General features: G+C 39.8%; 3 protein-coding genes, 1 non-coding gene and 1 pseudogene across 6 annotated transcripts; 2 read left to right on the forward strand and 3 right to left on the reverse strand.

The window, feature by feature from the left end:
• The first annotated feature begins 1,222 nt into the window (after positions 1–1,222).
• LOC130181214 (high-affinity choline transporter 1-like) lies at positions 1,223–11,130 on the forward strand. The gene is made up of 8 exons (XM_056395163.1): positions 1,223–1,746; positions 2,608–2,721; positions 4,288–4,443; positions 5,694–5,842; positions 6,182–6,325; positions 7,196–7,349; positions 7,451–7,668; positions 7,828–11,130. Exons 1-8 carry the CDS (start codon positions 1,563–1,565, stop codon positions 8,368–8,370), a joined length of 1,662 nt encoding a protein of 553 aa, XP_056251138.1. The 5' UTR covers positions 1,223–1,562; the 3' UTR covers positions 8,371–11,130.
• Positions 11,131–12,036: 906 nt separating this feature from the next.
• LOC130181218 (cytochrome c oxidase assembly protein COX20, mitochondrial) lies at positions 12,037–14,708 on the reverse strand. The gene is made up of 4 exons (XM_056395167.1): positions 14,550–14,708; positions 13,867–13,981; positions 13,393–13,456; positions 12,037–13,305 (listed from the first exon to the last, which is right to left on the reverse strand). Exons 1-4 carry the CDS (start codon positions 14,580–14,582, stop codon positions 13,161–13,163), a joined length of 357 nt encoding a protein of 118 aa, XP_056251142.1. The 5' UTR covers positions 14,583–14,708; the 3' UTR covers positions 12,037–13,160.
• A 1,170-nt stretch (positions 14,709–15,878) lies between these two features.
• On the reverse strand, positions 15,879–15,950 carry trnae-uuc (transfer RNA glutamic acid (anticodon UUC)). The gene has a single exon. It is a non-coding gene; the product is annotated as a tRNA-Glu (tRNA).
• Positions 15,951–16,680: 730 nt separating this feature from the next.
• lhb (luteinizing hormone subunit beta) lies at positions 16,681–22,094 on the forward strand. Of its 3 annotated transcripts, XM_056395165.1 has the most exons (5): positions 16,706–16,730; positions 17,086–17,180; positions 17,501–17,622; positions 19,016–19,245; positions 22,080–22,094. In XM_056395165.1, the coding sequence occupies exons 2-5, from the start codon at positions 17,087–17,089 to the stop codon at positions 22,081–22,083; spliced, it is 450 nt and encodes a 149-aa protein (XP_056251140.1). In that variant the 5' UTR covers positions 16,706–16,730; position 17,086; the 3' UTR covers positions 22,084–22,094. The 3 variants fall into 3 exon arrangements, with proteins under 3 accessions (XP_056251141.1, XP_056251140.1, XP_056251139.1); XM_056395166.1 differs by lacking the exon at positions 22,080–22,094 and having other exon boundaries at positions 16,681–16,730; positions 17,504–17,622; positions 19,016–19,341; XM_056395164.1 differs by lacking the exon at positions 22,080–22,094 and having other exon boundaries at positions 16,708–16,730; positions 19,016–19,341.
• LOC130181215 (P2Y purinoceptor 8-like) lies at positions 19,796–21,726 on the reverse strand (annotated as a pseudogene).
• Positions 22,095–22,395: the final 301 nt, after the last annotated feature.

The raw sequence follows: 22,395 nt of genomic DNA on the forward strand, positions 1-22,395 counted from the left end.
ACTTACATTTACCTACAATCTCAATTTCCATCAAACTTGGTTCCCTTGTTGCTTCAAAAAGCTCCACAGGTCACTTGAAGGTGATGATTCAACTGTTGATATCACAGCCATGATACTACAAGGCTACATCACTCAAGATGACTGCACATCCCATCATGCAGCAGCAGACAAGTTCTGCATTCACTGTGAGCACATTTCCTCTTCTCTAGGAACTACTTGGTGCCAGACCCCCCCCCAGTCTGTTTGATGGCCACGTCTGGCCCATGTATCTGAGACACTAAACACTAATTGGGCCGAGGCAAATTGACGAGACATTCGGCTAACGATAATATGATTAAGTTTATTGACAATTTCAGTATCTTCTGGAACTGTAAAGATCGCTTTGAACCAGACGGTGTTCATCCAAACATCACTGGATCCAGACTGCAGGGTGCCGACCTTCGTCATGCCCTTGAGATGCCATACACAAACAAGAAAGTCTGGATAGGCACGAAGCACAGATGTAGCAACACTGATAGAGACTTGTTCTCCAATCTGTAATTTCTATCAGTCAGTCAGACTCTGACTCCGAGTCCTCTCATGGCAGCCCCCCTCTGAGAGTTAAAATTATGGTTTTGATTACATAAATCAGCAATTTTCTAATTAGCTTTAAACTGTATGTTGACCACAGGTGGTTGCATGTAGGGAAACAGTTTGTCCCCACTTTCTCCCCTTACTTCATCTGCTGATTAAGACCATTACATGCAGTTGAAAGCTCTGGAAAAAGGTAGTAAATTGACCTTAAGACACGTTTTAAACATCTATATCATTTAAAGTTTTATTTCACAAAATTATGACTCCCCTTTTTTTTTTTAAAACAAACATCCACTTCTGTCTTTGTTTTGAAGCTGCAGCTTTACATGAACTATCGCAGTCAGTAACCTAAAGTAACCTCGGTGAAAAAGGAGCTTCCGCTTCCTGTCGCCGCTTCACAATAAAAGCCACATCATGCGTCGCCATTTCAGTATTTTTAATGTGAAGCCGCAGTGAATGCTGGGTGATGACAGAGGTTGATGCCAGTGAGATATAATTAGAAACAGTAACACAGTATTACATGCAGCCCGATTATGAATCCTCCAGCATGCGAAGGCAAGCTGAATCCCATAATACTACAAGCTTATGTCCTATAAATACATTAAGTGGCTATAGCTTCAAATGCTACGCCCTTATTAAATTAAGGCCTGACTATGTGGAAATATTAAGGATGTATATTCCCAAATATATTTATATATTTTTTTCTTGATCAAATTAACACAAATGAATGACTTTCCCACTAATTACTGCTTCACACGCAGCTCTTTATAGTTGTAGTATAGTGCTGTGCCATATGCGTGCGTGTTTCACCTTGACGGTTGTCTGCTGTGGGTTACAGGTGCAGTTCCACGCGCCTCCACTGAGCTCTCAGAGCATTTGTGCCATGACTGTGCTCGTGCAGCAGCAGCAGCAGCGCGGAGGGATGTGCTGTATCATCCAGGCAGCCCGGCAGACGCTCCGTCCTTCAGTGGGAATCCTGCAGCTCCATCATGGCTCTCAACATCCCCGGAGTGGCCGTGATGATGTTCTTCTACCTGCTGGTCCTCGGGATCGGCATCTGGGCTTCCATCAAGTCCAAAAGGGAAGCCAAGAAGGGCCAGGGGGATAAGACGGAGATGGCTCTGCTGGGCAACCGGGGCATCAACCTAGTGGTCGGCATCTTCACCATGACAGGCGAGTAACACGCGGCGGTGGAGGAGCAGGCGACCGGGAAATCATCTCTTTAAATCGGCTCTGCGTTTATTTCCTGTAAAAATCAACCGGTGTTTAGTGGAAGGTTTTCTATTTTTTTCCAGGCCTACAGTTTCTGTCCCCGCGCTCTAAATTACATAACGTTAAATCGATTTCCTGTGTTGAGCCTTAAAATACCTTCTTTGTAAAATAGAAGAGAATAAAATAAAGGGGAATAAATTAAAACCCAGCGCAGTTTTAAGGATTTTCTTACAGCGATAACTACGCGACATTATGAATCGTAACGTGACAAATGAGGCTACGAAACAACATTTTAGTCTACAAGAGATTATATAAAATATATATATATAGGCCTATGTATATGTAGATATTTTATTGGCCGACAATAACGGATGGTGAAACAAAACAGAGGAGAAGACTTAGAGTATTTGACAAGTGAATTATTGTCTTATTTCAGGAGCAAAAAACAGAAAAACTTAAAACAAAAAACAAAACAGGAAGCTTATAAGATAAGAGGAACTCATATGGTTTTAACATAAGCTGAGACAGCATTAAAATACAGGGAAGGTGTTTTATTCTTATGCTTTCATATCCTATGTATCATGCCTCTCTGCCCAAAGAAAATCACGTGTCAGGCAACAACCGCCAGAACACTGATGTTTCAAAGTAATTGGTCATTAAATTTACAGTAAATTCCTATTTAAATTTAATTCCCTATCAAAGTTACAGTAGACAGGCTGGTTTATCGGGTTACAGGCAGGTGCAAGAGTAGCAGCCGGTCTGTGTGCCTGTATGTGAATCTGTGTGTGTGTGTGTGTGTGTGTGTGTGTGTGTGTCATACAGCTACATGGGTTGGAGGCGGATTCATTGTGGGCACAGCGGAGGCGGTGTACAACCCCTCCATGGGACTGATCTGGGCCGTCATGCCAATCACAGCAACCATGTGTTTCATCATCGGTAAGACTTCCTTTTAAAGTAACTGAAAACAGAAACAGTAGAGCCGGGGCGCTTCAGGGTCACTGGTTTTCATTTTCACCTGGATCTTGTCCTACTAAAGCAAAAATGAGACAGAAACCTCTGTTATTCTTAGACTCTGCGGGGCAGAAATGTAAAAGTTTGTCCTGAGGACAGGCCGTTCTCACCGGGAAAACAACAGCGTTTCTGCAGATTGTTGAAATAATCACGATAATGATAATGGCCCCTGCAGCCTCCTGTGAGCATCAGTAATAACCGTCCTCTGTTTCAACATCGAGTTCAAACTGGGTCTGAGTCTGAGTCAGTGATAGCTTTCCACACTATATGACTGTGCCCATCTAAAAGGAGGGTGCTTAGTCATTAAATGGGCAAGACACAATGGGGAACTGACAGCAGAGCAACCACAAAAGCACCCAGCTAACTCAAAACCAAAGAATGTGAAAATCTACAGCATGGGCGGGCTGCCGATAGTGACATGTCTGCAGCACCACAGGATGTAAAGGTGGATGGTTCAATGAACTGTCTGATTTTTACCCTTTAAATCTACTCTCTCCACTGCTTCCTCTTAAATCCTTTCTCTGACCTCAACCAAGTTGTTTTGGCTGCTTAAGATTTAACCAGATCAGAAAACACTCCTATTGTTGACAAAGGTATTTTTTCAGAGAGTCGTGTAAATCAAACAGGTTTATCCGCTGCACCGTGGCTGTGAGTCAGGACATCTCAGACTCAGGCTGATGGGATCAGGACTTTGTTTCAACATAAAACAGAAACCGACAGGGCCGTCCATTCATTAGTTTCACAGGTACTACTACATGAAAACATGACGGTTTTCTTAAGAATCTGTAATCCGACTATTCAGGGATTGTCATTGTTGTATTTTCACCTCATTTCACACATTCCCTTTCTCTGGAAACTGCTGAAAAGTCTCCTGAGAAAGGACATTTATCTCCCGAATTGTCACAAAACAGTGACGCCGAGAGTGTAATAATAACCTGACACCTTTATTTCCCTTAAACATGGAAACATGGAGGAAACACAACAGGTTACACGACTTCCCTTGTGTGTGGAGATTAGCGGAAAAAAAAAAAAAAAAAAACAACATTCCTGCTCCACGTGAAAATCACATGAGAAAAGAAAGATTTATCCTCTTAAACCCTGATGAACGTACAGTGACTAAATGTGGTTCACGGCACTGACAAAATATTTGACTGTAGGGGTTTTTTTTATGAAGAGACTGTTTGTATTGTGGAGTTTTTTTTTTGTGCTTTATGAAATAAAACATTTCATACTAAGAGGAAAAGAGCAAATCACATGTGTTTAAGGAGTGTGTTGTTGTTTAGGCTGTAGTCTAAAAGGGGAAATGTAAAAAAATAGAATATTTTAATAAGAAATCATTATAGAAATCTGGTAAATCAACCTAATTAATAGCATTTTAAGTCAAAAGCTGATTTTTTTTTTCATCATAGCAAACCTGTCATACATTGAAGTGATAAATAATACATTCAGCCAATAACCCTAAATCTATCTGTTCCCTGTTTCATCATTGAGGTGGCCTGTTCTTCGCCGAGCCGATGAGAAACAATAAATACGTGACCATGATGGATCCTTTCCAGATCAAATACGGAAAAGTACCGACGGCCGCTCTGTCGCTGGCTTCGCTCATATCAGAGATCATGTGGGTGACAGGGACACTCATAGGATTAGGTAAGAATGTTTTCTATATGTACATGAGAGCATATGTGCGATGCATCTGATCCATGCATGTTGACCCTTGCAGCCGAGCAGCTGTCGATCGCAGCTCTTTGCTGAGGTGCTGTGTGAAACACAAGCCTTTGTCTAATTGTAAGGTTGGTCTGAAATAACTCCACGAGGGCACAAGACCTTAAATCGCACCAGTAGCCACATGGGAAAGCTACAGTGTGTGGTGGTACATAAACATACTGCATTATAATTACCAACCACTGAATTTCCTGTGTCTGCAACAAGTCAAGTCTTAAATCCACTGTAAAGATGCTAAGGCGGTGACCTCTGCACTAGATTTGGGTGTAATGAAATTGTAGGAATTTCTGGTTTAAGCAACAATGTTTTCTTCTTCTTCTGTGTTTTATTTGAAGTGTTGATCCATCAGAAGATATATTTGTGGTTTTAAGAACCAAAAACCATCTCAGTGTAGTTTTACATCTCCTCTCTCAGGCTTCTCTCTGGAGCTCTAGTAACAACAGGTCGGTGAGCCAATCAGAAGAGAGGAGGCTCTGAGCCTCTCTTCTGATTGGCTGACTGTTTTCTGAGTGATCCAATAAAAATATAGCAGATTTCAAGTAAAAACACTCAGAGAAAGCAAATCCTGCAAGGTTTTGGATGGTGGGTCCAGGTGGGCGGGGCTTGGGGCATGGCTGAAAGCAGTAACTTCTTTGTTGTGACATCACAAAGTTACAGGAAGTCCCAACGACTAATTTTCAAGCTCATGGTTTTTGGTTCTTAAAACCACAAATATATCATCTTATGGATCAACACTTCAAATAAAACACAGTAAAAGTGTAAAATATGGGCCGTTTTGATCACTAAGATATCATTTCAGGTGTTACTGCTTTGTTGTGACATCACAAAGTTACAGAAGTCCTGACGGCTGGTTTTAAGGCACAGTTTCTGAATACAGGCTGTGTGCATTTCTCAGGGGACTGAGGCTTTGATACTTTCACAGTATTAATATAGAAGCTAGACCTGATCTATAATCAAACTACACATAGACATCTACCTTTATACTATATGGGACCTTTAAAGTCTCAAATTATAGCGTAAATTGTGCTCTTTGCAGTCGCCTGGTCTGATATATATTGGCTGCAGTGCCTCCATCACATACTGTAGTTGTTCACCAAAGAGCACTGACAAGTTTATTTTTCAACTGTTACATATATATAAACATTATGTCTAAAACATAAAAGTGTGTGTTTAAGGTGTAACTATGAGTGTGATCCTGGACTTGTCCTACACTGTGAGCATCTGGATCTCTGCGGCTGTGGCCATCACCTACACTCTGCTGGGAGGCCTCTACTCTGTGGCCTACACAGACATCATACAGCTCATTCTCATCTTCATTAGCTTGGTGAGTTGCCGCCCTTCCTGTTGCCCAATTTACTCCCTGACTGTCCCGAGGGCAGCTATTAAAAAACACATCAGGGGAATAGTTCAACATTAGCAACAAGCTCCTTTGCTTTGAGTTAGATGAGAGGATTAATACCACTCTCGTATCAGTCTGTGTTTATATGTAGGCAGTTAGCCTAGCGTAAAGCCTAGCTGCCCTATTTCCAGCCTGCATGCCACACTAAGATAATCTTAGCTCTTGCTCCAGACTCGAGAGTGCTAACATTATTACTTTGCAGTCAGTGTGAAGGGTTAGCAGTTCGCCTACTGTTGTTTACTGAGCATCATTGTCTCTTCGTAGTGGCTGTGCGTCCCTTTTGCCCTGATGAACCCCGCTGTGTTGGACATAACGGAGACGGCCTACAACAACACCTTCCAGTCCCCATGGGTCGGTACTCTGGAGGCAGACAGAGCCTGGAGGTGGATCGACAACTTTCTACTGCTGGTAAGGATGGAAAATAGAAAACCTCACATCAAAAAATAGATTCAAGGTTTAACTGTTCCAGGCCTCTCCTATTGTTTTTTAAAATTCATACACAGCTATGAGGTTACTGGACTTACTTTCATTTATTAATTTTCAGATGATATGATTTTGTTTCTAAATAGGACTTAAAGGAGCTATTTGTAAGTTTTGCATAGCTAACGTTAGCATTAACAGCTGTTTACTTACCAGTCTAGAAGAAACGTTGCGAGTTCGGCATCAAACTTCAAAGTATTGCCAATGTTAACTCTTGTCTCTATCACGTCTTTTCTTCCTCTTAAGTTAGCACGCTAACGAGCTAGCCCCAGGCTCGTCTCGTCACTTCCTGATAGCGGCTCACTGTAGCCTCCAGTTTGCCCTGAAGACCTAGCGTTGCTCAGAGGACGTATTATAACCTCTTGTCATGTAAACACGACAGTTGAAGCGACAGTCACCACCACCTCTTCCTGGCACGAAGCTACGATCGGTGGCAGAAAAAAAATGACAAATAGCCCCTTTAAACAACTAGGAAATGTTTTGTTTTTGTCACTGCAAAGACTTGCAGCTGGGAAGCTTGGGTGGGGAACACTGAAGGACTATATTTTGCAGCATGCCCGGGAGACCTACAGGATTCCTTAGAGGGTGATAGAGGTTTCGGGTGAAAGATGTTGCAGAATCCCCAAAGACTCTTTGGGGATTCTGCCAAAGAGTCCACACAGACATGGTAACTGGAAGTGATGCAACTCTTTCAAAATAAAACAAAAAAGAAAAAAAAACAGACGGGCAAAGGTTGAAGCTGGGTACGTTTTTTCTGTACTCGATGTTGCCTTGACAACATTTTTCTTGTCATCCAAGGGTTTGGGAAACTTGGGTCTTCAGAACTTCCACCAGAGGACGCTGTCCGCCGCCTCCTCGGCTACAGCCAAGATAACCTGCTTCGCTGCCGCGTTCATCGTTCCCACTTTAGGCATCCCGCCCATACTGCTCGGTGCAGTGGCTGCATCAACAAGTACGGAATAAATCTAAACTTTTTAATGTTATTTCCTCTATCTTATTTTAAGCTGACATTTAACTTAGCATTAGTTGAATTTTTGCCTTAATGTTCCTCAGATTGGAACATGACCTCTTATGGATCTCCGTCTCCGCTTGAGCGTGGCGATACAGGACTTGTCCTGCCCATCGTCCTGCAGCACCTCACCCCGACCTACATCTCCATCGTCGGTATTGGGGCGGTGGCCGCCGCTGTGATGTCATCCACTGACTCTGCCTTGCTGTCTGCTGCCTCCATTTTCACCTCCAACATTTATAGGGCCATCCTGAGGACACAGGTGAGGAAAAGGAGGAGGAGGCGAGTGAGGGGAGGGGAAGGTCTGACAATAAGATTGTCAAAAAAATTTTACTCATCCATTCAGGCGAACCAAAACATTTACTAAAAATGGTCATTGGAAATAAACAGAAAAGTTTCTTGTTTCTTTTCTTCCCTCCAGGCGTCAGAGCAGGAGATCCAGTGGGTGATCAGGGTCTCGGTGGTGGTGGTGGGCCTGGCCGGCACATCTCTCACCTTCCTGGACAACAGCGTCCTGATGATCTGGCTGCTTCGCTCCGACCTCACCTACACCCTCATGCTGCCGCAGCTCGTCTGCGTCCTCTTCTTCAGCGTCTCTAATGGCTACGGCGCCATCCTGGGCTGTGTGGTGGGCATGCTGCTGCGGGTGCTGTGCGGGGAGCCGCTGCTAGGCATAACACCTGTGATCAAATTCCCAGGATGCACCCTGGTAAACGGCGTCTACGTCCAGCAGTCCCCAATCAGAACCATCTGCATGCTGTCTGCTGTGGCGGCCATCTTGTTGTTCTCCTACCTGGCGTCTGTGCTCTTTAACAGAGGCCTGATTCCTGAGAAATGGGATGTTTTTAATGTGAAAGCTACGTATTCGTCACAAACACAAGGTGACGCCAAATCGAACCAGAAGTTGAAAGAACAGAACGAGAACAATGAAGCGTGTGAACCAATGTTAGAATCAACATGTTAAGTAGGAAAAATTATTTGAAATACATGTTTCATCTGTTTTGACTGGTTTGAGAACAAATGTATGTATTGTGTAATGGCACACTTTTAATTATAGTACAGTATATTTTCGTTTTGTATACTTTTATATGCAGCATAAATGGAAAAAACATCACACCTATGCTCTTTGTTATAAGAGCTCAGAATGTTTTCTGCAATTTTATGCAGCATTGATACTTTCAAGCATTGACGGATTATAAGACAATGGACCCCAGAGCACAGACACATAAAAAATATAATAAAATATCAGATCAGACTATAGGTATAGAGTGACGCAGGGATGACGTATTTTTGTAGGCCAACCCGGAAGTTAGCATCACCCTGGTTCCCTCGTATTTTGACTGTTTGAAGCTAGAAGTGAAACGCCAACGTTAGGCTACAAACTAACTTCACCACGGTCACATGACTTCAACGTCACCGCTGCTGAACTTCCAAATTTGTAATTCGATTTAACTCTGACCTCTTCTACAAAAAGGCCTTTCCTCTTTTAAAGTTAGTATAAACACAACGATGCTGTAAAGACGGACATGTGAGTAGATCGGCTTTCGTGTCCTATGTGATGACGTCTAACGTCCCCGACAACACAACCGGCTTTTTTTTTAAAGAGACGTAAAAGCTTTAAATAAATCACGACTGGTTTATTTACTGACATATTTTATGTTGTACAACAAAACGTGAATATATAGTGATCGTACATTATCCTCAGATCATGTTATTTTAATCGTCTAACGAAAAAAACCCACAGACTTGAGCACGAGGGAACCGGAAGTGCTAAAATGCTAACTTATTTCCGGGTTTTAGTACACACTCCTGCGGCACGCAGATAGTAAAATTAATGGACATGGATTTGGATCAGGGGCAAAAGGACATGAATATAACATCCCTACTTTTAAATGAGCTCTTTGAATTTAATATCAATCACTGCCACTTAATACAGAGACTCTGGTTTAAGGGCCCCTGGCTGCGCCTGTGCCTGGTTGGCTCATAAGATGATCCATCCGTGCTTTAAAAGTAATTTTATATTTGATTGCACACCATTCTTCTTTTGGTTCTTTTGGTCCTGGTTTTATTGCAGCTTCAGCATTTAAAAAAAAAAAACAGTGGCTGTCAACAGTAAAGTATTGCAAATGTTAAAAACCAGGGCTTCACCTGTGGTTTGATTAAAACTGCCGACATGCTGCACAACTGATCGGTGAATAAATACAGAGAAACACCAGCTGGACTAATTTAACAGGTTCTTTTGTGCCTTGAAGGCCAACTTGATTAAATTATGTTGTACCCAGAGCTGAGATAAACAGATAAACATGGAAGCAAAAAGGGCAAAGTGACCAGAAATTTATGTTTTAAACATGCTTTCTCGCACTGCTTTTAAGATACAGATACCTTGTTTTTATCTGTCTAAAAATAAGGTATCCACTCTTCTCTATTGACTGTTGGCATAATTTAACAGTTAATGGGTTAATGATTTTAGATAGTTTCAAATAAAATCAATTTAGTAAGGACAGATACCTTTTGTGTTTTAAAATTATCAAAATCTGCATGGATATATTGCTAAACATGGATATAATCAGTGTTAGAATTAAACCCTTAATTTGCTTAAAGTCCACTGGACTTAACCTGACTTCATGTGTCCTATGAGCTTATGATGACACACAAAAATAACCATCCTCTGTTACATAATTCAGCATGGGACTGTGTGGCATGTCCGGTAGTGACAGATGTCTGGACAATCCCTCCCTCTTTCCCTCCCTCCCCCTCTCTCTCGCTCTCTCTCTCCCTCCCCCACGTCTGTGTCAGTCTAAGTCATGCAACAATATATCAGTGTGGTATTATATGAGGTGGCATCTCGCTCCTGACTCGTGCCAACAGCTCTAGTGGAACAATCGTCCCACAGGACACAGAGACGCTGACCGAGATAAAGGTCTTCTAAAATAAGACCACACAAGAGGACGCTGCTCCGGCTGCTTCCTGTGTCCTTCGTTTGATAGTTGATGGTTAAGTCGACGATGAGGTTCAGAATGCAAAGTCTAAGTGTGCACTAACTAGGTAGTGAATGTGTAGTGTTGGATTAATAAATCAATTTGACATTATTTGAGTTGCAAAGCTCCAAAATAACGAGTTATACTTCTATATGATTTTTTTTTTTTGTTTTATTTGCATGTTAAATTAATTAATGTTTGTTTGGAAAATGATTCTGCTAAAGGCCTTACATTTCACTCATGTTGCTCTGCCACTAAATCAGATTTGAGTGGAGAATTTCATAATGGTTTCAATACAGTTTCAGGGCGTTTTACGGCCCTGCAATGTACATGTTTTGGCACAACAGTGTAGATAGAACAATAATCTGAGTATTTTCCTATTAAATCTTTGAGTTGATGTAGAAAACATAATAGTTTAATCCATTAAATTCTAACGCAGAATAAACAGTGACATTCCAGCTGCTAAATGCACAAACTCTGTGGCTACTGTTGTGTCTGCATTAGGTGCACCAACTAAGAAAGTTTTGTGGATCAGGATTTGATGCACAAAGTTTTCTTCTCAAATAGGTGTAAAATCTGTTGTATTTGTTCTCTGTGAGTGAGGTAAATAAAGACAAGTCTGCAGAATTTCACTTGGAGCAATAAACAAACAAACAAACAAAGAAAATGGTTGTAAAAGGAGATAAACTGTCAAACAGGAGTGAAATGATTTGGCTTCTGCTGTCAGTAAAAACAGATGCACTTCACGAGAGTTGGCTTTCGTTTTTGTTCTATAGCAGAGTGAACGAGTCACATCTTGCTGATGTAATCTACCACGGTTCATTTCTGTTGGAGGATTATGTCACATGTGTCAGGTACAGGAAGTGTGTGACTGGACGGGAAGTTCAATCACAGGATGTGGATGTGGTGACATCTGCTGGCCCACTGATGGTACAACAGCATTTTTCACATTTTAGTGGAGCAGCCAGCGCAGCATACAGCACATACGTACGGTGGCCCTGAGAGCTCAACACACCACAACTAATGAAAACACATGCAAATAATCAAACATGCTGCAAATTCGGTCCTACAACACAACAGAAGTGTTTCCAGGGGACACTAAAAAGTGATGAGCCTGCTGGGATGCACGTGTTATTCAATGTTTTTAACTTCATAAGTCACAACTGGGCATTGAACAAGTCCCAGCCAGGTTCATCACTTTTTAGTGTCCCCTGGAAACACTTCCATTCTGTTGTAGGACTGAATTTGCAGCATGTTTGTTTTCTTAAATTGCAGTACGTTGACCTCTCAGGGCCACCATACATAATCAGTTTTACAAAGTTAATGTCCACCATCACACCCAAGTTGTGAACAACCTACCTGGAGGTTGAAGGGATTTAGTGCCTTGCTCATGGGCACTTCACTTTGAGTCAGTTGGACGGTTGTTTCCTCTGTGGCTCAAACTGTACCGACGCTCATTTCTCAGCTCTGCTTCATCCTCTAAAACGGGACAGCACATGTTCAGTGAGGCTGCTACTGATGATTATTCTCACAATTAATGAATTAACAAACGTAATATTCAACTTACAATTCTTTTTTTTTTTCTCCAGTGTCTTCGTTTTCTCACTTGAATCTGATCAGCAGCCAAAAAAGCAGCAGCAAGTATAACAATATAAAGCAAACATTCATTTATACTTTATTCATTATCCACACCGCTATCATATACAGTGGCGGCTGACACTTAGACACAAACAACCAAACACACCTACGGGCAATTCAGAGTGGCCAATTAACTTAATTTAACCCGACAACAAATATCAAAATGATCAATTTCCTGATGACTAATTACAGACTAGCTGAAGGTAGAGGTGCAACAGTTACTCACAATGTCAGCAACAATGACGACGACATCCTCGATTGCACTTTTTTTTTTTTTTTACATCAGCACAAAATTTATTTTCCACGTCAAGTTTTAAATATTAACATTAACATATTGACAGTCGTTGGTTTGAGGTGAAGTGAAAGGTTGATTCAGCACTGGATCACAGGAAACTGCTGATTCTGATTCTGGCTCAGTGGGGGATGAAAACACCCACTGGGCTCTGATTTGTTTTAGCAACACATTACAAGTAACTCAAGTGAAATGTAAAAGAGTATAAATCCAGCACTGATTTACCTTTCGAAGCCACCTTATCAGTGATTCTTAAATAAAGAAATAACACAGCAGAGATCTGGTTGTCAACTACAAGTAAAATAAACACGAGCACACAGTTTGTTTGTCTTATACATATTTTTCCCCAACAACATGCAATTTAACACGGTTCCCAATAAAGACGACGTCTCAGTTTTTGGAGCTTTGCAGGGATGTGTCACTTTAAAACATTTTTTTACACCATTTAGTGGTTTGACTTTCAGACAAGAGAAATAAATGACTGAAATTACAGGAATTTATGCATCAGAGTTTGAGGGAGTGGTAAATCTACCTGATCAATAAGTGTGACTTGTAAAAACGATCAAATTCAAAAGAGATTTTGTTTGAGGGGGCTGGAATTTGAAAGTGAGTGATCTAGAATTGGTGTTTTTACATGATGAAAGACTTCATCTGCTCCGTGATGTGACTGACAGACCAGGCACTTTACAGACTGCGAACTTGCTTGAGAAGTTGTTGGACCAAACCAAAACAACAATAACAAAAAAAAAGCATCCTTAAATACTGGCTTTTCGTCAGTTTACCCTGACAGTGTCCTCTCTTCTCCACGCCCTCATACGGGAGGGAGATGAGTTGCGGTGCTGGAGATCATGAGGGCCCTGATGTTGTTTCTGCTCCAGGTTTGTTTGTGGGGTCTAGACCAGATCCTTCGTACACAACCTTGTTCTTGATGCCGTCCTGGATTATCCTCTGCTGCACGCGAATCTTAGCGTTGTTCATCCTGCAGTAAAACCTGGAGAGGGAGACACAGGAGGAACATTTCTCTTACAAGAGAGATAGACCAGAAAAAGATGAAGTGTCAGTCAGTGTGAAGACCTACCAGGACCCGAGCGTGGTGAGCATGAAGCCTGCAAATCCGATGTCAAAAGACCTCTTCACTCGACCTGCGGACAACGGGACAGACTTATGACATTACTTGACATTATTTTATTTTATACTAAAATGAAGTGGATTAAATCCAGATCGTTTCATACGTCTCATATTTAGGTTGCAGCTGCAGGTCAAAATTGAGAGTAATTTTTCTTTTTAGCATACCGGTATCTTTTGTGTCTGTTTCAATATGCCATCATCAACTTCCCCTTAGTTTATTACTTTAGTTCACAATCCCCTTATTTCCCTGGAGGCTAAACTCTCATATTCTGGATGGGACAGACTCCAGTGACATTGTCCATTTAATTTTACAGGTCATTCAAGATTCAATTTGTGAAAAACTAAACACAGCGCAAAGTAAAACAATCACTAAACGAACAATGAAAAGACACAAACACACACAGACAGCCTAATTAAAACTCACTGGTGGTCAGAAAGTGCAGGAGGCCAGCAGCCAGTGAACCTCCAGCTCCATGCAGGATGGCCTCTCTGGCACAGGGAGTCTTCTGGACATCCAGAATCCCCAGCAGCCTGAAACCCTGAAGGACAGAGTCGGACGTGAGGTATTAACACCTACTGAAAATTCATACCTTCATGAAATATAATGGAGAACTGAATGTGCATCTTGTTTTGGCAAATACCATCTTTATTCAGTTATTTTAAAACATGTTTTGTTGTATGTATTGTATCGTGTTTTATTGAAATCCATTTTTATTTGTTTAATAATCTGTGAGCCGAGATTTTCTGTAGGATATCATATTTCTGAAAAACTTCTCAGTAACTTCCTGTGGTATAATTTTCGTTTCCGTGTACAAGTTAAACTTTAATCATCAAATATTTGAACGGGATTTGGGGGGACCAAACTATTTCTGATAACGGATAGCTATTAGCGTGCTAGTTTAAGTTATCTCTGTTAAAGCGGGAAATTTAAGTGTTAAAATGAGTTGAGATAACAAAACTTTACCCACATTAACCGTGATAACCTAATGAATCACGTCAACAGTTTCTGAAAGTTGCTAGCTGCTGTTGACCTTCTGAAAACTGGAGCCTAGCAAACATCTTCCATTTAAAATACGTTTCCCGGTTGAATTTAATTTAGACTCTTACCTTGTTTTTGCTCTCCTGCTCTTCTCCCGCCATTGCACCACTGTGTCCGGCTACTTGTGAAACGTTTACAACCAGTTTAGCTCGAAAAAACTCATCATGTAACGACAATGCTCGTAATCATATTGGGCTCTTCTGCGCATGCGCTGTAGCTGCCGAATGGGTCCGTTCGCTTTTAATCGCCGACAGGAAAACGGTGTTTACCGCTGTATAGTTCCGATCAATGTACATGATGATATTAGATAAATTCTATACTGTAAATACATGTAAAGTTTTCAAGTAAAAGAAATCTCACAAATAAATCTAAAATAAATTAATAAAAAGCAAGTAAGTCAGTTTTAGTTCCTTTATTTCTATTTATTATATATATATTTTTTAATTATATTTATTACTTTTGTTATAATTTTATTTAAATTCTTTGTGTTAATCATTTATTTTAAGGTTAGGTTAATAGCTTACAGCTGCTTTTATTCCTTATTTAGAGATGCATAAATTCATAAATCAATAAAATGCAAACAAGCATAATTGAAAATAGAGTAAAACAGACTCAATCTAAGATATAGCATAATACAGACACGGTGAGGCTGTATTTCTTACATTTTATTCTATGTTGTAAATACAGGCTGCAGATGAGTTTCCGGCCTTTTCCCCGGTCTTTATTGCTTCTGTAACCGAAATTTCCTATTTTTTTACGTTGTGATCTATATGATATGTGGAAAAGAAGAAGCACTTAATGAAATTTAAGTAAACTGAAGGGAAAAAAAGAACCTAAGTGTCATATTAGCCCATTAAAAACTGCAACCAGGAATTATGGCTGTAGAAAAGCTACAGGATCAAGGTGTAAAACAAACCACGTCAAACAGGAGACCAGCATGTCACTGTGATCCCACACCGATCAAACAGGATTATTTCACCGGCAGCAGCAGATTACTACCTGCCAAACATTCATCCTGTTTACGTGTTGGATATTATTTCCGAATACAATAATGAGTCTAATCATTTTTTACGAGTCTGTTTGAGAACTTTAAAGAAAATAAAGGCAGAAATAATATAATATGAAAATGAGACTAAAACTGGATATCTATATATTTGTGCTATTATATATTCTTTTAACATATTTAACTGATTTTCGTCGTGAAAATACTGGAAATACAAACATCACTAAATTCAATAACGCAATTTCTTTGAGTCTCATAAGCTGAAGTTTGTGCACATTTATGAACAAACAGTCATTTCATGCGACCAGCAGCTTATAGAACAAGCCACACGCATGGCTTTGGAATAAAGTCTCATATCCGCCAGTGACGTACAGCGTTAGACGGAAAACTCCAGTTCCCATACCGGGAGTCGAACCCGGGCCGCCTGGGTGAAAACCAGGAATCCTAACCGCTAGACCATATGGGACTTATTAATCAAGCATAGGCTGCCGCCAGTGAAACATCAACACATGACAATGTGAAAAACAACACATTTGTTTTACTTCATAAATTCAATTTACTTTCTGCATTTCATATGCATGTAAAAAAAAAAAAAATTTTGTGCGCACTATTTTACCATTTTGCCCATGAATACACAAAGTTTAAAATCAACTTGCGATTAAACACAAGTAACATAACAGCCATAGAATGCACTGCTTACAATGAACAGGTAGTGAGGGCTGTGAAAGGGGCGCTACCGCCATCTGGTGGTCATGTCTGAGGACAGCAGCTCTTCCCAGCAGCCTCAGTAGAGAAGACAAGGGAGGCCAACATAGCAATAATAAAGTGATTATTCAGATGGAAGCAATACAAACCAAATACCAAAACCAAATATTTTAGAAATTAATATTTAATACTATAATAAATCTCTATTATTCTATCATTCAATCTCTATCTTTTTATTAACCCCTTCACAGTTCAGCTGCAGGTCAATCTGGAGGATGAGTTTAAACCCTCCTCCTCCCTCCTTCTAAAACGTCCACTGTAACAGGATGTGAAAGTGATACAGAGACAGATTAATCTCCTGGGTAAATAAAGGTTAAAACTGTCCTGTGTTCCCTCCTTTGAACAAAAACAGGTGATCGGGTTTGAAGCAGTGTGACATCCAATATGAGCAAGTGTCTTCCTGGATACCAGGCTCCTCTGTGCTGTATAAAGCCGGAGCTGGACAGCTGGCCTCAGCACACCTGCTGCAGACACCGGAGAGGTAAGTTACCAACGATCAACAGCCGATTCATTCAATCATTCTGCATGTTATTTATTCTTCTTTTCTTTTTTCACTGTGGTTTGTGGCTGGGTTGCCAGGTTGTGTAATTTTTCCCCATTTACAGAAAACAATGAAGACTGCAGTAAGTCATTATCAAATAGTTATTGGCCCAGATCCCTCCAGAAGGTCAGGGGTCAAACACTCCATTAGAGGCTCTTTGTTGATTAATTAAAGCTGAATAAAGTCCCTGATTGTGTATTATTCATAGATAATTTCACAATCAAAATCACAGACTGTGATGATGTAGCATTTATTGATCTTAGTTTATTGATAGAAGTCCATATATCTCCTACAGGATGACGGCTCCACAGGTCACCAGAGTGATACTCCCCCTGATGTTGAGTTTGTTTCTGGGAGCCCCATCTTCCATTTGGCCCCTGGCTCCTGCAGGTAAATAAGACAATAAGACAGTTTTAAATTTATTTTATTTTCATGCAAAAGAAACATTTTGCAACTAATTCAGAATTTTATTGATTGAAATCTGAATGTTTTCACTGAAAATAAAGAAAGTGGCTTCTTTTGACTTTACATTAAATAATGTTAAATAACATTTGACATTTATCAACATCTTTTTGACCCATGAGCCTGAGCAATAAATCTATACTATAATGTGTTAGTAGGAATCCTACGTTAGCGTCTGCTCTGCTAAGAAAACGCACAGAGTTCCAGTTTGTGACACATCTGAACCAAACTGCATGGTTTTCCGTCAGCAGCGGCCTTCCAGCTGCCGCCCTGCCAGCTCATCAACCAGACGGTGTCTCTGGAGAAGGAGGGCTGCCCCAAGTGTCACGCAGTGGAAACTACCATCTGCAGTGGTCACTGCATCACCAAGGTATTCTGGCCAAAGAAATGAGAAGGAGGGAATTAGAGGATGGGGGTCAAATAAAGAAAATAATAATAAAAAAAGATAAATTTTCTATTTTGGAACGCCAAATATTTTTGATAATTTTGGTAACTATTATTTGGAGTTATGGCTGGAAAAAGCAATATTTATTAAATATATAATACTGAACTTCAGTTACATGATAACAAGTTTAAATATTCAAAATTTTATTTCAATTTATATTTTATTTGAATAAAGTGAAAACAGAAATTATTTAAATGGTAAATCATGATAAAAAATTGACCAAACAACCATTTTAAAATTTGCAAGAAAATAACAAAATAAAAAAGGAATTATCAATAATATATACTGTAAATAACAAGCAATAGCAGGTTAATAAAATCTATGTATTGAGCTCACATGAAAAATAGATTCAGTTTTATGTTTTCAGATAAACACTCATTTTCTTTTCACAATGTCTCGTCTTTTTCACCTGGTAAGATAATGGTTTAATCAACTCATTTATAATTCAACCCAATGTGACTACAATCACCTCTTAATTAGTTAATTATTTCATTAGTTTATTTATTATTAGTTTATTTATTTTGCACAATTTAAAATACATACAGAATGACAAAGAAAAACAAATAGCATACAGTGCAGGGAGAGGCAAAAAGCTTGAGTTGAATTAGATGATAAATTGTAATAGTAACAAAAAGCTGTGAGGACATATGATTTTATTGTAGGAATAATAAAATCTAATATATATTTAGTACATTCTTAGCAGAAGCAAAGCATCAATGCTTTGATGGAGGTAAACTTTTTTTTTTTTTATGGTGGAATCCATGGAAAAGGACGTTTTCTGGATGTGCAATATTGCCATGAAAGATTAAGACTAAATAATTAGGTTGGTATCTATTCATTTCCTCTCAGTAGATCCCATGAAAATGACTTCCCTGCCGTGTCTGCGGCTCTCAGCGTAAATCTTTAAAATCAGCACACAAATACACAGTTTAATTTTTAAGTCTCAAAAGTTTTTGATAACAGCTGATCACTGTAGTTTTTAGAAAACATTAATCAAACGTTACTCGCCTATATGTGTATTTTTTCAAAATAGTCTCAGTAATTGAGGCTACAGTTTTTAGCAAATGTTGCTCAAACAAGACTAAATAGTACATGTGTTGGGGACTATTTTCAGCTGTGGATTAATACACAATTGGTGCTCTAGTGAGAATTTGGGGCAGCAGGATGGTGTGTGTGGGATTTGGCTAATAATAAACCACGTGTGTGACTCACTGATAAAAGTTTTTGGGAACGATGATGGAGCTGTATGGCTCAGAGGAATCAGATATACCAGACTTTACATTCACAGATAATACTCCTTGTTTTTGCTTCTCTCCAGGACCCTGTCATCAAGATACCATTCAGTAACGTGTACCAGCATGTGTGCACATACCGGGACTTGTATTACAGGACGTTCGACCTTCCTGACTGTCCTCCTGATGTGAACCCCACCGTCACCTACCCGGTGGCTTTGAGCTGCCACTGCGGCAGGTGTGCGATGGACACATCTGACTGCACCTTTGAGAGCCTGCAACCCGACTTCTGCATGAATGACATACTTTTCTACTACTAGAAAAAAAACCACATTCAGACACACAACACATAGAACATAGAGCCGCCCTCACATTTAGCATCAACTGTAGTAAATAAAGATTGTTGCCTTTACCAGTGCAAAGTCTTATGTTTCATTTATATACATATATATATATATATACACATATGTATGTGTGTGTGTGTGTGTGTGTGTGTATGTATGAACCGACTGTAAACCTATCAAATGTGCAGTATGGAGGAAAATAATCCAGATTTGACAAGTTTAAGTTTCTTGGTTTTTGATCCGAAACTGATCCAATGTTGTCTAGATGCAAAAAAAGCTGTGAAATGACTTTTTTTCATTTTCATGAACAGCATACGGTTTCACAAGTCAGACAGAATGTTTTAAAGACTCTTTAGTCTCTCTGGGGTATGTAGTCCAGATTTGACAAGTCTGAGTGTAGTAGTTTTTGATCTGGACCTGGTCCAGTGTGGTGTAGATGCAGAAAGAAAACAGTGAAAACTTTTAGAGACGTTCTTCTAATGTTTATTATTTCTCAGAACCTAAACAGGAACAGAGCTACTGGGGTTATAAACCATTTTCTTGTGGTATAATGCAATAGAGATCGAATCTGTCTGATAGAGGCTGGATGTTTTGGGGGAGAAGTGGTTTAAAGATTAACTTACTGTGGTTAAAAAAAAGACACATACTACTACAAACTACAAACTACTGACAATGTTTTAGTTAAACAAAAACAGTCTTGAAGCTTTAAAAACATCAATGATCAAACCTCTCCTCAAAGAAATCAAATTTGAACAACATTATTACCATTTCTAATCTTCCTTTTCTTGGTAACATTTTAAAGAAAACTGTTTTTAATAATAAGAAAACAGTATTAAAAACAATATAAAAAAAAGAATATTAGATAAAATGATATTGAATTCTTTCTTATTATATGGATAAATAAAGTTGAATGGAGCTGAGTTTTGTAGGAAATCATGTGAGAAGAAGACAGAAACTGTCTTGTTTCTATTTCCTACATTTCTTCTTCTGTTTTTCTCTCTTTCTCTGACTACATGGAGCGACTGTGTATAAATTGTCATCATTCATGCTGTTGGTCTGTTTCTATCATCGCTGTCCATCCTGCAACGACACAGAGAGGCCAACAGCTTGTCTACAGCTCCTTTCCTACTGAAAACATACAGGAACACGTCTGCAAGAGGACTGAACCTTACAAACATTAAAGACACAACACTGAGGGCATTGTCATATTTGAATATGACTACCAGGGACCAAATGATGGAGGGCAGGAACAACAGTGTGTAAATAAGTAGAACCAAAACCAGAATTGCAACAATTCGTCGTTTTTCATCAGCAGGGACACTAATGGCTGCAGACAGGGCTTTAACGGTCCCACGCAGGAAGAATATCAACAGGGGGAAGGGAAGGAGGAAGAAGACTCCAAAGATGGTTTGTGTCAACTTAGTAAATAGCAAGATATAGACAAATACAAAAATCAAAAGAGGAAAGGTCCAGACCACGACACAGACCACTATAGAGGCCTTGATGGTTCGTCTGAAGCGGCACCACAGCGGCCAGGTGATGACCAGATACCTGTGATACAACATAGACACACAGATTCTTTGTAGAGCATGTGAATTATATCATGTATAATACAAACACTATATACATTATACATATATAAAATGGTCAGACATGTAGCTACACAAATACTTAATAAACTGATAGCTACCTTTCCAGGGCGACACACACCATGAAGCCAACACTCGCCATCAGACCCCAGAGGTAAATAACATTGAAGATTATTCTGATGATGAAATCTCATGTTGTACCACTTCAACGATCATGCAGCAGAGTTGAATGAGGTCAGAAATCAGAAGGTTGATGATGTAAATTGGAGCCACTTGATCGTTTCTGACCTGCAGGAAAACATTGGTAGAAAAAATCATGATCTTTGCTGATGACACGTTGTCATCTTACTCTGCTCAACATTTACAGTCAGATGTATTTTTCATCAAACTCTCATTGGTTCCTAGTTTCTCATTCATAATGTACTCACCAGAGAACAGACTCCATGGATGGCCACTAGGATCAAAGGAAGGCTGATACAAATGATAATGCATGTCACCACGTACATGATTTTTTGTTCTGTATTAAAGTAGATGGTGGTGCTGTCATCAGAGCTTCTGTTCTGTTAGGTGATGTTAATGAAGGAATCTTCCATTCTTCACTGTGAAACCTGTTGTTTGAGAGATCAGCAAGTGTTTTAACATCTACCTCACATTGTTCAGTGATAATACTAAAGCTGTGAAGTGCTGTTCACACAAATACAGTACAACTATAGTTCAGGATAAATCTTAGTGATCCAGCATTTTTTTTTTTTTAAGTATATTTTTTTGGGCTTTTTATGCCTTTATTTGACAGGACAGTAGAGAGACAGGAAATGGGGAGGCAAAGAGGGGGAATGACATGCAGCAAAGGCCGTCCGATGCGGGACTTGAATCGTGGCTGACTGCAGCGAGGACTGCAGCCTCCACACATGGGGCGCCTGCTTAGACCACTACGCCACACGACGCCCCTGACCCAGCATTTTAGCACAAATCTCAAGTTACTGGTATTTAAGGCAAGAGAGGGTAAAAACAAAGACTTAATACAACTGTAGATTACTGTACACCTACAGTCCAGTCCCCTTGTTATGTATCAACACCTTTACAGTTTTAATGTATTAGGTTAAACATTGATTAAGATGAATAATGTAACACAAACTTTACCTTTGAAAGCTGGTGGACCACAATCTGGATGTGCTTCTTTCACCAGAGTCTGCTGTTTTCTCCTCTGTATCCACAGTCTAGTGACGTGAAATGCAGTAATGCAGAAAGATATGAAACGAGGGAGGTTCATGATGATGTGATCTCTGTCTCTAAGGAAGATGTGGTTTTCTATAGAGGTCAATGCTGTGTCATTCTTGCAATTATTATGCAGGTGCATGACTTCTCTGTGTCCGTTTCTTCCTCTCTTATTTTTTATTGAAAATGTAAAACCAAAACTTGTTTTTTAATGGTTCCCTGAATGCAACCTGCAAGTAAGATTTAAGGAGAAATGTTGTCAGAAAGGTGTGGGGGATGAGTGGGTGCTCAACCATCTGACAGAAAGTTCAGATGATA

The sequence above is a fragment of the Seriola aureovittata genome, chromosome 14 (assembly GCF_021018895.1).
Source record: "Seriola aureovittata isolate HTS-2021-v1 ecotype China chromosome 14, ASM2101889v1, whole genome shotgun sequence".
NCBI lineage: Eukaryota > Metazoa > Chordata > Actinopteri > Carangiformes > Carangidae > Seriola > Seriola aureovittata.